Here is a 13269-nt window from a genome sequence, read left to right on the forward strand (position 1 = left end):
AACACCATATGCCAGGTTTGTAGTCTCTAGTCTCTACACTAGCTAGACGGCATCTAAAATGTCCTAACTTGCTACCCAAATCTGCGTTTATCATTAGGCAAGTCCCAGAGTTCATCAGTAACTGCACACTAAATTAGATAGCTAGCGAAGGGTATTATTAACTTCTAAGGCGGTCGTCTTGTTAAATTAACTAGCTATCCATAATAAACTTTTAATCTTAATTGTAATAACAGTATTGGCTAAACTCATTTTAAATCAGCACTGCTGCTAGTTATTGGATAGCGAGTTTTCTGGTTAGCACTGAATTAGTCATTTCTTTTATTAAAAAAAAAGAAGAAAAAAAAAAGAAGAGATTCATTATTCAATTAATTTAGCTAGCTAACATAACCATCTCAATGGCTGGCTCCATGTAACATTCACCGTCATCCTAGCTGGGATGCCAAAAACAATGACATAGGTAACTATCGCTAGCTAGCTCTTGGGTAGGAACCGTTTGTTAGCTAGGCTAGCCTAACCTTGACTTTCTAGTTTACCGCGATAATCTGGTCCCTCGTTAATATTAGTTAGCTAGGTTAGCTAAACAAACGGGCAAGCTAAGCTACATAACAAGCGGTCAACCAAAGCATTACCATCAGAATAAGTAAGCTACCTGCATAACTTTATCCAGGTTAGTTAACGAGTGTTTGCTAGCCTAGGCTAATAACCAACCAAGCCTCTGTCTAGACTAGCTGGTAGCAAACATGTATAATTTATTAACTACCATAAGCCAGAACGATTGACTATACTTACTATCATGCTATCTTCTGAAATGTCTTTTAATCGTGGCCGTTTTTGTTTCGTCCAATGTAGAAGTATCAATTACTCCATAAACTATTTTAATAATTAAGCATAAACGATTTCCTCCATCACTGCTAACCAAACAGACATCTTGTATTACAATAGAGTGACAGTCACCCTAAGCCAATTGCAGTACTGTTTATTGAGTCACCGCTGCTGTCCACAAATAAAGATCCAGTATAATTATATTTAGGGCGTGGTAACTAAATTTCTACGGAAGTGGTTTGTTGTCGCTCTAGGAGTTCTGAGACTATCGGAAAAAACGTCCATCTGTGGCAAATCCAGATGGTTATGGAAGGCATTCGGCTATCCATGCACGGCAGCTATCTATGTATATTCACAGCTCATGAAGTCACGTTGATATGGTTTGGGATGTATGTTACGATTTGTCTACCACTTCGAGCGTGTGTGCTAAGCCTACAGATCTACAGACCTCTCACGTGTATAGCAAGGTGCTATTGAAAGGTGTTAATGGTGCAATACATCATCACTATCCATATTCATTTTGACATATTTAGTCATTGTTTAAATTACATGAATGAAACTGGAAAGAACTTGTGACTTAAAGTAGACTTCCAATCCTATCCATCAACAACAATCACATCCAGCTAACTTAAACTACTCAGCATCAGTTAATAAATGGTCCAAAAGTAGAATTTGTTTGTCGCGCTAGCTCATTAACTAGTGATTACATTTTGCAATTTTGATGCAATAGTACTGTGTCTGAGAAATTTGGCAGTTGTAGGAAAATTAATTTATTTTGTTTTTCTACTGGCAAATGAGCAACTTGTGACTTATTGAAAAAAAATAAAATAAAGAATAGCAGCTCAGGTAATGCGGAAAAGCGTGAACAGGGTTACCAGTATACCGTATAACCACATAGTGAGATATAAATGTGTAATTAATTCACTTGACATTTTCCCTTTTAAATTATTCACATTGATTCCCAGAAATCAGATTCATGCCATTGAACCTCAGCATGGTATGTTCTATGCACCAGATGAAAGGAGGACAAACTTGAATCTTATTTAATGTAATTAAATAACAGCAGAAACAGTACAGTACAGTGGCCTTTTACTGTGTAGTAGCCTATAAATAGTGTTTGTAGTTGTACTGGCAGAAGCAGTAATAGTAATTGCTACATCGTTTATTAATAGTATCACCGTAGTAGCAGAAATAGTAGGCATAGTTCAATATTAAAATAATAGTAATGTGCACTAAAGGCTGAAGTACAAGAGCAATATTTAATGAATAGCATTGCTGCTATACACAAATATATGTAGTGGCAATATATTTGAGACAAGGAACACAAAGTGGGATCCAGCCATGTATGTGGGTATAAAATATGCTGCTTTTGCTTTTGCTGCAGCTGTCTTTTCCTTTTTACCTGAGGATGGATGTTAAAACTAGGTTGTTTTTGGGTCAAACAAAGAAACAAAGGAATGACACTTTTGAATGACTTTTCAATTGAATTTGATTTGTATCACGCTTTTTACACAGACATTGCTATGAAGACTATTCACAGCGGAAACAAAAGAAAATTGGGCAAAAGAGCAGTGTCAATTCTTTTTGTGTCTATTTGTTCATCATTTGTGTTTGCTTTATTTCAGTATGGTTCCAGTGAATATACTGTAAGAAAGGTTCATAATGAGAAAGAGAATATCACTACACAACAATAAATCAATAATCTACATCATGAAAATCTTTCATTTTAATACAGTTTAACTTAGTTTTGTATAAATCACTTCTTTATCACAAATTAACACTTTCATTGTCAAACTTAATCCAGCAGAGGTACAGTAAAAGTAAACCATATATATTGTTTATATTGTTTGGAATTGAGATAAAGATAAGATATATCTTGAGTAATTGATTGATATTGATACAATCTAAATAATGTCCAGGGCACATATGGCCATGGCTGAGTTTCACTAGTGCAACTAAGGAAACAGAACAACATTTAAATCAAACTTCATAATTATTCTAAATTGACCAAACTTCAACAGTTAAATGTACTTATACCCTGAAGATCACACATATCTGTATGAATGAATATCATATATGTAATAATAATGTAGTAATAATGTTGTATACAGATCCAGGTGTTCAGGAGCCAGCGGTGAGGGCGGCTGCCTCGGTGAGGAGAGCCCCTGCCTCACGGCGGTAGCGGACAGACAGGTCCCCCGCCTGCCGCAGGGTCTGCAGATTCTCCCGCAGGTTGGCCTGCACACGCAGCTGCTCCGGGTAGCTGGGGCTAGCCTCCCTGACGCGCTGCAGGAGCTGGTCCTCTTGCTGCAGAACCCATCCCATCATGCCCTGCAGCCTGGGCCCCGCCGCCACCACAGCCTTCGCTGCCTGACCCAACACGCCCACCTGCTCCTGGGCCTGCTGCAGCCGCGCCCCCAGGGGTCCCGCCACTGCCAGGCTCAGGTCATAGCCCCTCATCTGCAGGCCCAGCTGGGCCCCACCTGCAGCACAGCAGCCCCATGAGTGCCTCAGAAAGTCTACACTAATACATTATTGGCATAATACTAGATATCCATTCATTTCAGAAATGAAAGACAGGTGCATGTTTGTAATGCTGCTACTGTAGTACTCTTAACCCGTATGCTGGTCATTCACACACATTCAATAGCTCAGTCCCAGTTTGGAATTTATGCATTATTTTGGATAACCCAGAACATTAATTTGTAATGGAGGCCACGTACAAAGGCCAGTGTTCAGCTCGGGCCTGGCTGTGCTGGCTGCTAGCATAGTTCACTTTGTGGTTGGATGGTGACCTTGAATACTAAAATTCAGATAGAACTCAGTTGCTAGTTTGCAAATATAGTTCACACTGTTGCAGAGACGAATGAAATTTGTGAAAATAATTTGCTGGTTACTGGCTGAACCTAGGTAGCTCTCATGACCATTTATCAGGCTTTGGTATTAGGTCAGGATTAGTGTGGCTCATGCAAGGCCTTACTCACTGTGTTCCTCCCTCATTCTCTGAAGGCAGTCTGACAGGCCGTTTCTATGGGAACAGCCATAGCTGTCTCTCAGTAACCGCCAAGTTTCAATCATGGTCTCATAATGTTCCTGCTGCTGGTTAAATGTGTCAGCAACGTCTGCAAAGTGCTGATCCAGCTCAGAGATTCCCACCAGCTTTGCCAGGATTTTCCCTTTCTGCTTGGCTTCTGCTGGAGAACACCAGAGAATGAACATCGAACCAAAACCAGAAGCACTACAGTGATGTCATAGCGAACACTGTCACATGACCAGTGTCTCTGCTTTAGCCCCACCCCTGAGAAACACACCTTGCGCTGGGGCCCGGAACAGTCTGGCGGATTCTGCCTGAAGAAGGGGCTGTCTCTGAAACGCACAGGTTAACCACAACACTCACATGCACAGGTTAACCACAACACCCACATGCACAGGTTAACCACAACACCCACATGCACAGGTTAACCACAACACTCACATGCACAGGTTAACCACAACACTCACATGCACAGGTTAACCACAACACTCACATGCACAGGTTAGCCACAACACCCACATGCACAGGTTAACCACAACACCCACATGCACAGGTTAACCACAACACCCACATGCACAGGTTAGCCACAACACTCACATGCACAGGTTAACCACAACACCCACATGCACAGGTTAACCACAACACCCACATGCACAGGTTAACCACAACACCCACATGCACAGGTTAACCACAACACTCACATGCACAGGTTAACCACAACACTCACGTGCACAGGGTTAGAACACAGTCTGGTATCATATTGTACAGTGGAGACATTGTTACCATGGAGCATTACAGTGATCCAGTGAAAAATAAGTGAAACAGCTATGTAATAGCTGTCATGACCGGAACAATAATTCTGCATTTTTTCCACTAGGCGCGTGTAGTTGTTGAAGACCTCCAGAGAGCTTAAGTATTGTTTCTGTTTTCTGCGTGTGAGCATTAGCTTTAAGGAAACCTTGTTAGTCTATCAGCTGTCGTAGATTTGTTAGTCAAATCGCCGTGTTCGTCCGGCCAGGTGTGTCGCATTTTGCAAATCTAGTGTGTTTTTCACCAGCCGCCGGCAGTTTTGCTCGGTTCTGTTATTCTGATTAGGCGATCAGAATCAGTTAGACTTTGGACACTGCAATTGTTAGGATAATTATTAGATCGCTAGTTTGCATTGGTAATTAGCAGTTTCTATAGGCGTGCTCAGAGCGACGCTCCCTCCCATTTTGGTATGGTATGGTGTGTCAGCACCCCATTACAGTCTGCTCTCTCCCCATTACAGTCTGCTCTCTCCCCTTCAGAATGCGCTTCCAGCAGCATGGCCCTCCACGTCCCTGTGACAACTTCACAGTTGCAGGGGGGCTATGGAACTGCCAATCTGCCACACGGAAGGCTGACTTCATTACTGGTTATGCCTCCCTCCTGTCCCTACAGTTCCTTGCCCTCACCGAGACCTGGATTACACCAGAGAACACCGCCACCCCCGCTGCCCTCTCATCCTCCTTCTCCTTCTCACACACCCTCCGGCCCTCTGGCCGTGGAGGTGGCACTGGCTTGCTGATCTGCCCTCCGAACTACCCACTGCATCTTCCGCCCTGCTTTCCGCTCTCTCCTCAGCCCTTGACTCTCTCTGCCCTCTTGTCTCCCGGCCTGCTCGATCCTCCCCTCCCAGCCCATGGGGTTCTGACCTTCTGTGTTCCTCCAGGCCCAGCCTACGTGCAGCTGAGAAGAAGTGGAGGAAATCAAAAGACCCATCGGACCTGTCCTCCTACCAGTCTCTCCTGCCGGAATTCTCCTCCGCTATCACCACTGCCAAAAGAAATTACTTCCAAACAAAAATCCAGAATTCCACTTCTAACCCCCATCAACTGTTCTCCATTTTCTCCTCTCTCCTCAGCACACCTCCCCCACCATCTCAGTCCTCCCTCACTGCTGATGACTTTGCAGTATTTTTTGACGAGAAGGTTGCAGATATCTGCAGCACCTTTGTGACATTCACCGCTGTGCCTGCCTCCCTTTCTGTGTCTGCCCCCTGTTTCTCCTCTTTCTGTCCTCTTACAGATGCTGATGTGTCTCACCTCCTGCTCTCCCACCGCCCTACTACTTGTGCCCTGGACCCCATCCCCTCAAACCTCCTGACATCCTTCCGTTTGTCACCTCCCTTGTTAACTCCTCTCTGTCCTCTGGCTGCTTTCCCTCATCATTCAAAAGGGCCTACATCACCCCACCCCGAAAACACTTAACACAGTATCACACTCCTCCAGAATAATGAATTCATTACTTTTCAGCATTTAGTCCAGAAGTTCAATATCGGGAAAGAACAATATTTTCAGCACCTCAAATTAAAGTCTGTTCTAAAATCAAAAATCAATATATCTAATAAAAATATACTCCCACTCCCAATAGTAGAATAAATCAGCTAAATATCCAACCAAGGAAAATTTCCATCCCAATCAAAGCATGGGAAAAAGACTTGTCATTCACCGCCGAAACTGAATTCTGGACCCAAATCTGCAGGAACACAGTCACAATGACTAACAATAAAAATGTACAACTAATACAGTACAAGGTAATCCACAGAGCACATATCACTGAGCACAAGATGTATAGGATGGGACTCACAGACTCCAATCCATGCTCACACTGCACACTGAACACACCAGACAATTACCTCCACTCCACCTGGCTCTGCCACCAACTCAATGCTTCTGGCAAGAAGTCATGAAAATAATTCTTATTTTGAGCTGCAGCATTCCATTATCTCCATCCCAAACCCACCTTTTCAAACTCTACCTTAGTCCTCCCTCCTGATATCCCTATCCTTGTCTAACCCCCCCCCCCCCAAAAAAAAAAAAAATTGCGCTTATGATGACGACTATGTTTAGAACAGCATTTCATGTGTATTTTGCTAGTTCTGGATGTGATGCTTTAACTTATGGTTGAACCTATGCACTTGTAAGTCGCTTTCGCTTAAAAGTGTCTGCCAAATGACAAAAATGTAAATGTATTGTATCAGGGTAGGTACAGAGTGGCTTCACCTAATGTAATGTATTTTATATTACACTACATTATTGGCATTTGGAAGACGTTCTATCTAGAGCGACATACAGTTGATTTGCAGGAGACAATCCCCCCCCCTGGAGCAATGCAGGGTTAAGGGCCTTGCTCAAGGGTCCAACGGCTGTGCGGATCTTATTGTGGCTACACCGGGATTAGAACCACCGACCTTGCATGTCCCAGTCCTTTACCTTAACCAGTACACTACAGGCCGCCCTTGCGTGTCCCAGTCCTTTACCTTAACCAGTACACTGCAGGCCGCCCTTGCGTGTCCCTGTCCTTTACCTTAACCACTACGCTACACGCCGCCCTTGCATGTCCCAGTCCTTTACCTTAACCACTACGCTACACGCCGCCCTTGCGTGTCCCAGTCCTTTACCTTAACCACTACGCTACACGCCGCCCTTGCGTGTCCCAGTCATTTACCTTAACCACTACGCTACAAGCCGCTCTTGCACTTGAAATAAAAATAATAATGATGTCCTCCGAAGAGGGGTGGTGGAAGCGGGATTAAAAAAGAACAAAATACCCCCGTCTAGTAGAATTATGGCAACAGATTACAAGTAATATTAATGTATTGTATTTAATCATAAGTAATATTACTTGTTTTATGAATTATTATTAATGTAATCTTCTTAATCAATAATACGTATATTACGTATATACGTTTAATTAATACAATTAATTGTCATCTGTTTCCATAGTTTTATTGAGTAGATATGGTGAACATAAAATATTTTTTTTACAGTGTACAGGCTATGTAGCTTGTGATTTCAGAATGACAAATAGTGCGCTAAAGTTCAACTCAGTTCTCTGACTTGCTTGCCAGTCGCTAAACATCGAGGAAGTACCATCAACAGTGTTACCCACAAAACTAAGAACCCAACGATAATATGCATTGTAGAAAACTGTTAAAAACTGAACAAAATTACAAATCACGAAATCTCGCTGTTCGGTGTTTCATACCTCTTCGCTGCTTCGCGCATATTCATCTGTGGACAGGCAAGATGAACAACAACAAAATAAAAATGACATTTTCTTTAAACGATAGTATCAAGTTCTACATATCCACCACCGGAGTTCATGCATTCCACATGACGTAATTGTCATGCGACTCTCAGAGAAAGTATCATAAATGAACTGGAAACACTTGTTAGAATATCGGCAGAGATTATACAGCCAGATGGGTTACAGTGCGGAACCCACGTCCATTTTAGACACACTACTCATATCGGTGAAGTGCTGCGTTTGAAATGGCTTCTGGTCTTCAGTTACCTAGCGAGATAATACATTTAGCAGACTGTAAAAACATGTCAAAACAATTTCACTACTTAGAAGGTGCGCAAATACATTAAAAATTACTTCAGTGCAGTCACGTGTTGCATTTGCTGTCAACAAAACGGCTGGTGGAGAGAAACAGCTATTTTATTGTTTTTTTCTTTTATATCCTTTATATCATTTTTAAAATGTATTTATTTTATTCATTGCACCATGTAAAGCACTTTGAGATGCATATCTGTGCGAAAGACACTATACAAATAAATCTTATTATTAAAGCGTATTATTATTGCGTTTTAATTCCAAAGATGTCTTTATATTGATTCATTTTTATTTAACCAAACAGATAAAAAATTTTTTTAGGAAATGAGCATCGAATTTGCTACTGTTTGAAGTTTATCTTTACATTGCATTACATTATTGGCATTTGGCAGACGCTCTTATCCAGAGCGACGTACAACAAAGTGCATATCCATAACCAGGGATAAGTTCTCTGAAAGACCCTAGAGGGAAGTACAATTTGAACTGCTACCTGTACAACAAAGATAAGGACGAGGGCCAATTTTTTTTTTTTTTTTTTTTTTTTTTTAAACAAGAAACAAACAAACAGAGCAAAGTTAACTATCAAAACACTGCTTACCTAGCCAACTAAAAAATACCGATACACAAAGCAAGTCACAGAGACAACAATTAAGGTTCACAGGGAGGTTGGGAGGGATGGGGAGAGGTGCTGCTTGAAGAGGTGTGTCTTCAGCTTGCGTTTGAAGGTGGGGAGAGATTCTACAGTTCTGACCTCAACGGGGAGTTCGTTCCACCACCGTGGAGCCAGAACAGACAGCAGTCGTGAGCGTGAGGTGGAGGTTCGGAGAGGGGGAGGTGCCAAGCGGCCTGTGGAGGCTGAACGAAGAGGTCTGGCAGGGGTGTAGGGTCTGATGATTTTTTGTAGATAAGCTGGGGAAGAACCCTTAACTGCTTGGAAGGCTAGCCCCAATGTTTTGAATTTGATGCGAGCCATGACAGGCAGCCAGTGGAGGGTAGTAAGCAGGGGGGTGACGTGCGAGTATTTGGGAAGGTTGAAGACCAGACGAGCTGCTGCATTCTGGATAAGTTGGAGGGGTCTGATGGCGGATGCTGGGAGGCCAGGCAAGAGGGAATTGCAGTAGTCCAGGCGGGACAGAACCATCGCTTGGACCAGGAGCTGGGTCGAGTAGGGGGTGAGAAAGGGGCGGATTCTCCGTATGTTGTATAGGAAGAACCTGCAAGACCGGGTCACCGCCGCAATGTTCTCGGAAAGGGACAGTCTGCTGTCCATCACCACGCCGAGGTTCCTTGCACTGGGTGACGGCATGAGTGTGGTATCCTCGAGGGAAATGGAGAGATCCAGATGGGGAGAGGTATTAGCAGGGATGAATATCATTTCAGTCTTGCCTGGGTTGAGCTTTAGATGGTGGTTGTCCATCCAGCTCTGGATGTCCCTCAGGCAAGCAGAGATACGGGCTGAAACCTGCGTATCAGACGGCGGGAACGAGACGAAGAGTTGGGTATCGTCCGCGTAGCAGTGATAGGATAGCCCATGTGCAGTGATCAAAGGGCCAAGGGAGCGAGTGTAAAGAGAAAAAAGAAGCGGGCCTAGGACTGAGCCCTGGGGAACTCCTGTGGCGAGGGGCCGAGGTGTCGATACCGAACCAGCCCAGGCAACCTGGAAGGAGCGACCAGAGAGGTAGGACTCAATCCAGTCCAGGGCTGTGCCACAGATGCCCGTTGCTGACAGGGCAGACAGGAGGATGGAGTGATCCACAGTGTCGAAGGCAGCAGAGAGATTTAGAAGAATGAGGACAGAGGAGAGGGAGGCTGCTCGTGCGGCATGGAGTGACTCACTGACGGAGAGGAGCGCAGTCTCTGTCGAGTGGCCCGATCTGAAACCAGACTGATGGGGGTCTAGCAGGTTGTTGTTAGAAAAGAAAGAAGAAAGTTGAGTAGAAGCGGCTCGTTCTATAGTTTTAGAAAGGAAAGGAAGAAGAGATACCGGGCGGTAGTTCTGGATGATGGAGGGATCCAGAGTAGGCTTTTTTAGCAGCGGAGTGATGTGGGCCCTCTTGGAGGATGCCGGAAAACAGCCGGAAGACAGGGAGGAGTTGACAAGGGAGGTGACAAATGGGAGAATGTCAGGTGTGATAGTTTGGAGAAGAGAAGAGGGGATAGGGTCAAGGGCACAGGTTGTGGGGCGGTGGGAGAGCAGGAGTTGAGAAACATCAGAGTCTGTAAGGGGGGAGAAAGTGGAAAAGGAAGGGATGGGCCTAGAGGGGGGGAAGGGCACAGTGAGGGGGGCGGTGGTTGTAAAGGATCTGCGGATGACTGTGACCTTCTCATCGAAGAAATCAGCAAAGTCATCAGCAGCGAAGGAGGACTGAGGAGGAGGAGCCGGTGTGTTGAGGAGAGAGGAGAAAATAGAGAAAAGTTTCCGGGGGTTAGAACTGGAGTTCTGAATTTGTGTTTGATAGTATTTAGCTTTGGTGGCAGTGACAGCGGAAGAGAATGCCGCCAGGAGAGACTGGTAAGTTGTGAGGTCTGAAGCGTCTCTGGATTTCCCCCACTTCTTCTCCGCTGCGCGGAGGCTGGCCCTGGAGGTACGGAGGGTGTCAGATATCCAAGGGGACGGGGCGGATGTGCGAGGCGGCTTTGAGACAGGGGGACAGAGGGAGTCAAAAGCAGAGGAGAGAGATGAAAGAAGGGCGGCAGATGCAGAGTCAGCGGGGAGTTTGGAGAAGGATTCGAGAGGGGGGAGTGAGGCGGTGACAGTGGTGGCAAAGGAAGAGGGTGAGAGGGAGTGGAGGTTACGGCGGGCTGAGGAAGGGTAGGTGGGAGGAGGGGGAGGAGGATGGGGAGTAAGAGGGAGGGAGAATGAGATGAAGTGGTGATCAGATGTATGCAGTGGGGTAACCGTGAAATCAGAGCATGAGCAGTTCCTCACAAAGACAAGGTCTAGGACATTGCCTGCCTTGTGGGTTGGAGGAGAGTGTTGCAGGGAGAGGTCGAAGGAGTGGAGTAACGGTAGGAAGGCAGCAGCCTGGGAGGCTTCAAGGTGGATGTTGAAGTCTCCAAGGAGAATCAGTGGGGTGTCATCCTCAGGGAAGGAGCTGAGAAGGGTGTCTAGCTCATCAAGGAAGCTTCCCAGGGGCCCTGGAGGGCGATAGATAACTGCAATAAAAAGGTTAGTAGGGTAGGATACTGCAACAGAATGGAATTCAAAAGTGGATATGGACAGGTCAGAGAGGGGGAGAACAGAGAATTTCCACGAGGGTGAAATTAAAAGACCAGTACCACCGCCACGGCCAGAAGGCCGGGGAGTGTGCAAGAAGGAGAAGGAGGATGAGAGGGCAGCGGGAGTGGTGGTGTTGTCAGGTGTGATCCAGGTCTCAGTTAGGGCAAGGAATTGTAGGGACTGGAGGGAGGCATACGCAGGGATGAAGTCAGCCTTCCGAGTGGCAGACTGGCAGTTCCATAGTCCCCCTGTGACAGCAAAGTCCTTACAGGGGGTGAGCGGGGGGTAGCTGAGGTTGGAGGGGTTCCGACGCCGTGGAGGCCCACGTCGCAGGGGGTGTCTTCGGGGGAGAGAGCACACTGGGATGGGGTGAAACATAACAGCATAGCAAACTGGGATGGAGCGACGCTGGCGTCGCTCTGAAGACGCCTATTTAAAGCACCTACAAATCGCTCACAAGCAGTATCAAATCAGCGCTAATCTCCTGACAAACTCCTGACAAACTCAGCAATTTCAAACAAACGTTCAATCACTCTACAGGTATGCAACCAGTATGAGTGATTAACAATACAACAAACAGCAATACAACAAACAGACTGGCTCAAGCCCGTTTGATGTCACAGTGTTGTACTTTGGGTTGCTAGCCACTAGGTGTCACTAAATTGTTTTTGTCTCACTGCTTAATTGTCTTGTTGTACGTACCTGTTGTTCGTCTTGTGATTAGTGTTTCCCATTGTCTCCTGTATATAGCCCGGTCCTTTTCACTTAATCTTTGTTGAGTCTTCGTCTTAACCCTCCGTGAGTAACCCTGGCTGATTCTGTCTACCTATACCTTGTTTGGATATTCTGTGTTTGACCCTGGATTGTTTATACACTACGAGACTGGATTGCCCTTTGTGTTTTGGCTGCCTTTTGGAGTTTTTTAGTTCACCATTTTTGGAAGTTCTTTGTTGTTTTTTGACCTTATGGAATTTTGGAAAATCCTCTGTTTTTGTTTTGTAAATCTTCTGTGCTTTTGGAACTTTGTATTTCGTTCAAATAAATATTTGGACTGTACCTGCAGTACTCCGCAATTGGGTCATCCTCAGTGCTTGGTGGTCTAGGGGATTGGCATCTGACTAGCACGCCAGAGACCGGGGTTCTATACCCGGCTGTGACATTTGAATTGTATTATTTGAGAGCATAGCTCCAGCAAATCAAAACGTTTGTCCAAATTAACACTTATATCACATAATAGAATACTACTGTAAGGATACAGAATATCATGATTGTATTATAATGCTTTTTCAGTTAGTGTAGTAAATGGCTTGTAGTAATGTAAGTGTATTGCTTCATTTAAACCATTCTTCAAGTCTGTGATGCTCATGTCTGGAAAGTAGAATACTGCAAGAATAGGACAGGGTTGCCAGATTTTGCATCTGCATGGGGGGTTTAATATCACTTCCTGTTTGTCAGTCTGACAACTCCTTTCCTGTCTTTGCCTGAGGCACAATGGAATTCAATTTGGAAAGTTGTTCAACAACATCCTTTATCCACAGAAGCTCCAGACGCCTACCCACCACAAAACAAGGTAAGTTAAAGGCAAAAAGCTATCTTTTCATCAATTACAATTCATCAAGGCTACAGTGGCACCCAGTCACATAAGCTATTCCCCAATCACAGACTGCTTGCTCCTGTCATGTCCGTGCCCCTTTTCCTGTGATTTCCCCCTTTTCTATTTTCTCGGCATTCTCACTCCATTCACTCCCTATTCAGACTTCCTTCCTGTCATTTATCAATTCCTCTCCCCTGTTCCCCATTATCATTTAGTTAATTGGTTAGTATATTT

The 13269-nt window shown here is 44.7% G+C and overlaps 2 protein-coding genes across 7 annotated transcripts in view; both read right to left on the reverse strand.

Annotated features, from left to right (window-relative positions):
- Nucleotides 1–951, reverse strand: part of hycc1 (hyccin PI4KA lipid kinase complex subunit 1) — a 30060-nt gene extending 29109 nt beyond the window's left edge. The window contains exon 1 of the mRNA XM_061230176.1: nt 790–951. The gene's annotated coding sequence lies outside the window, so the exon portion shown is untranslated. The remainder of the gene's footprint in view (nt 1–789) is intronic.
- A 1579-nt stretch (nt 952–2530) lies between these two features.
- Nucleotides 2531–8166, reverse strand: si:ch73-345f18.3 (uncharacterized). Of its 6 annotated transcripts, none has more exons than XM_061230197.1 (5): nt 7868–8166; nt 6516–6549; nt 4134–4188; nt 3807–4016; nt 2531–3305 (listed from the first exon to the last, which is right to left on the reverse strand). In XM_061230197.1, the coding sequence occupies exons 1-5, from the start codon at nt 7891–7893 to the stop codon at nt 2944–2946; spliced, it is 687 nt and encodes a 228-aa protein (XP_061086181.1). In that variant the 5' UTR covers nt 7894–8166; the 3' UTR covers nt 2531–2943. The 6 variants fall into 6 exon arrangements, with proteins under 6 accessions (XP_061086181.1, XP_061086179.1, XP_061086183.1 ...); XM_061230195.1 differs by having other exon boundaries at nt 6516–6552; XM_061230199.1 differs by having other exon boundaries at nt 3807–4013; nt 7868–8162.
- Between the last annotated feature and the right edge of the window lie 5103 nt (nt 8167–13269).

This window comes from Conger conger, unplaced genomic scaffold (assembly GCF_963514075.1).
Source record: "Conger conger unplaced genomic scaffold, fConCon1.1 SCAFFOLD_74, whole genome shotgun sequence".
NCBI classification, from domain to species: Eukaryota; Metazoa; Chordata; class Actinopteri; order Anguilliformes; family Congridae; genus Conger; species Conger conger.

Bases quoted from the DNA above. Each gene is read 5' to 3' on its own strand.
- si:ch73-345f18.3 (XM_061230193.1), bottom strand. From the start codon at position 7,936: ATGTCATTTTTATTTTGTTGTTGTTCATCTTGCCTGTCCACAGATGAA. The intron at 4,189-7,867 runs GTATGAAACACC...TGTGCGTTTCAG, and splicing joins ATGCGCGAAGCAGCGAAGAG to AGACAGCCCCTTCTTCAGGC. The intron at 4,017-4,133 runs GTGTGTTTCTCA...GGTGTTCTCCAG, and splicing joins GTTCCGGGCCCCAGCGCAAG to CAGAAGCCAAGCAGAAAGGG.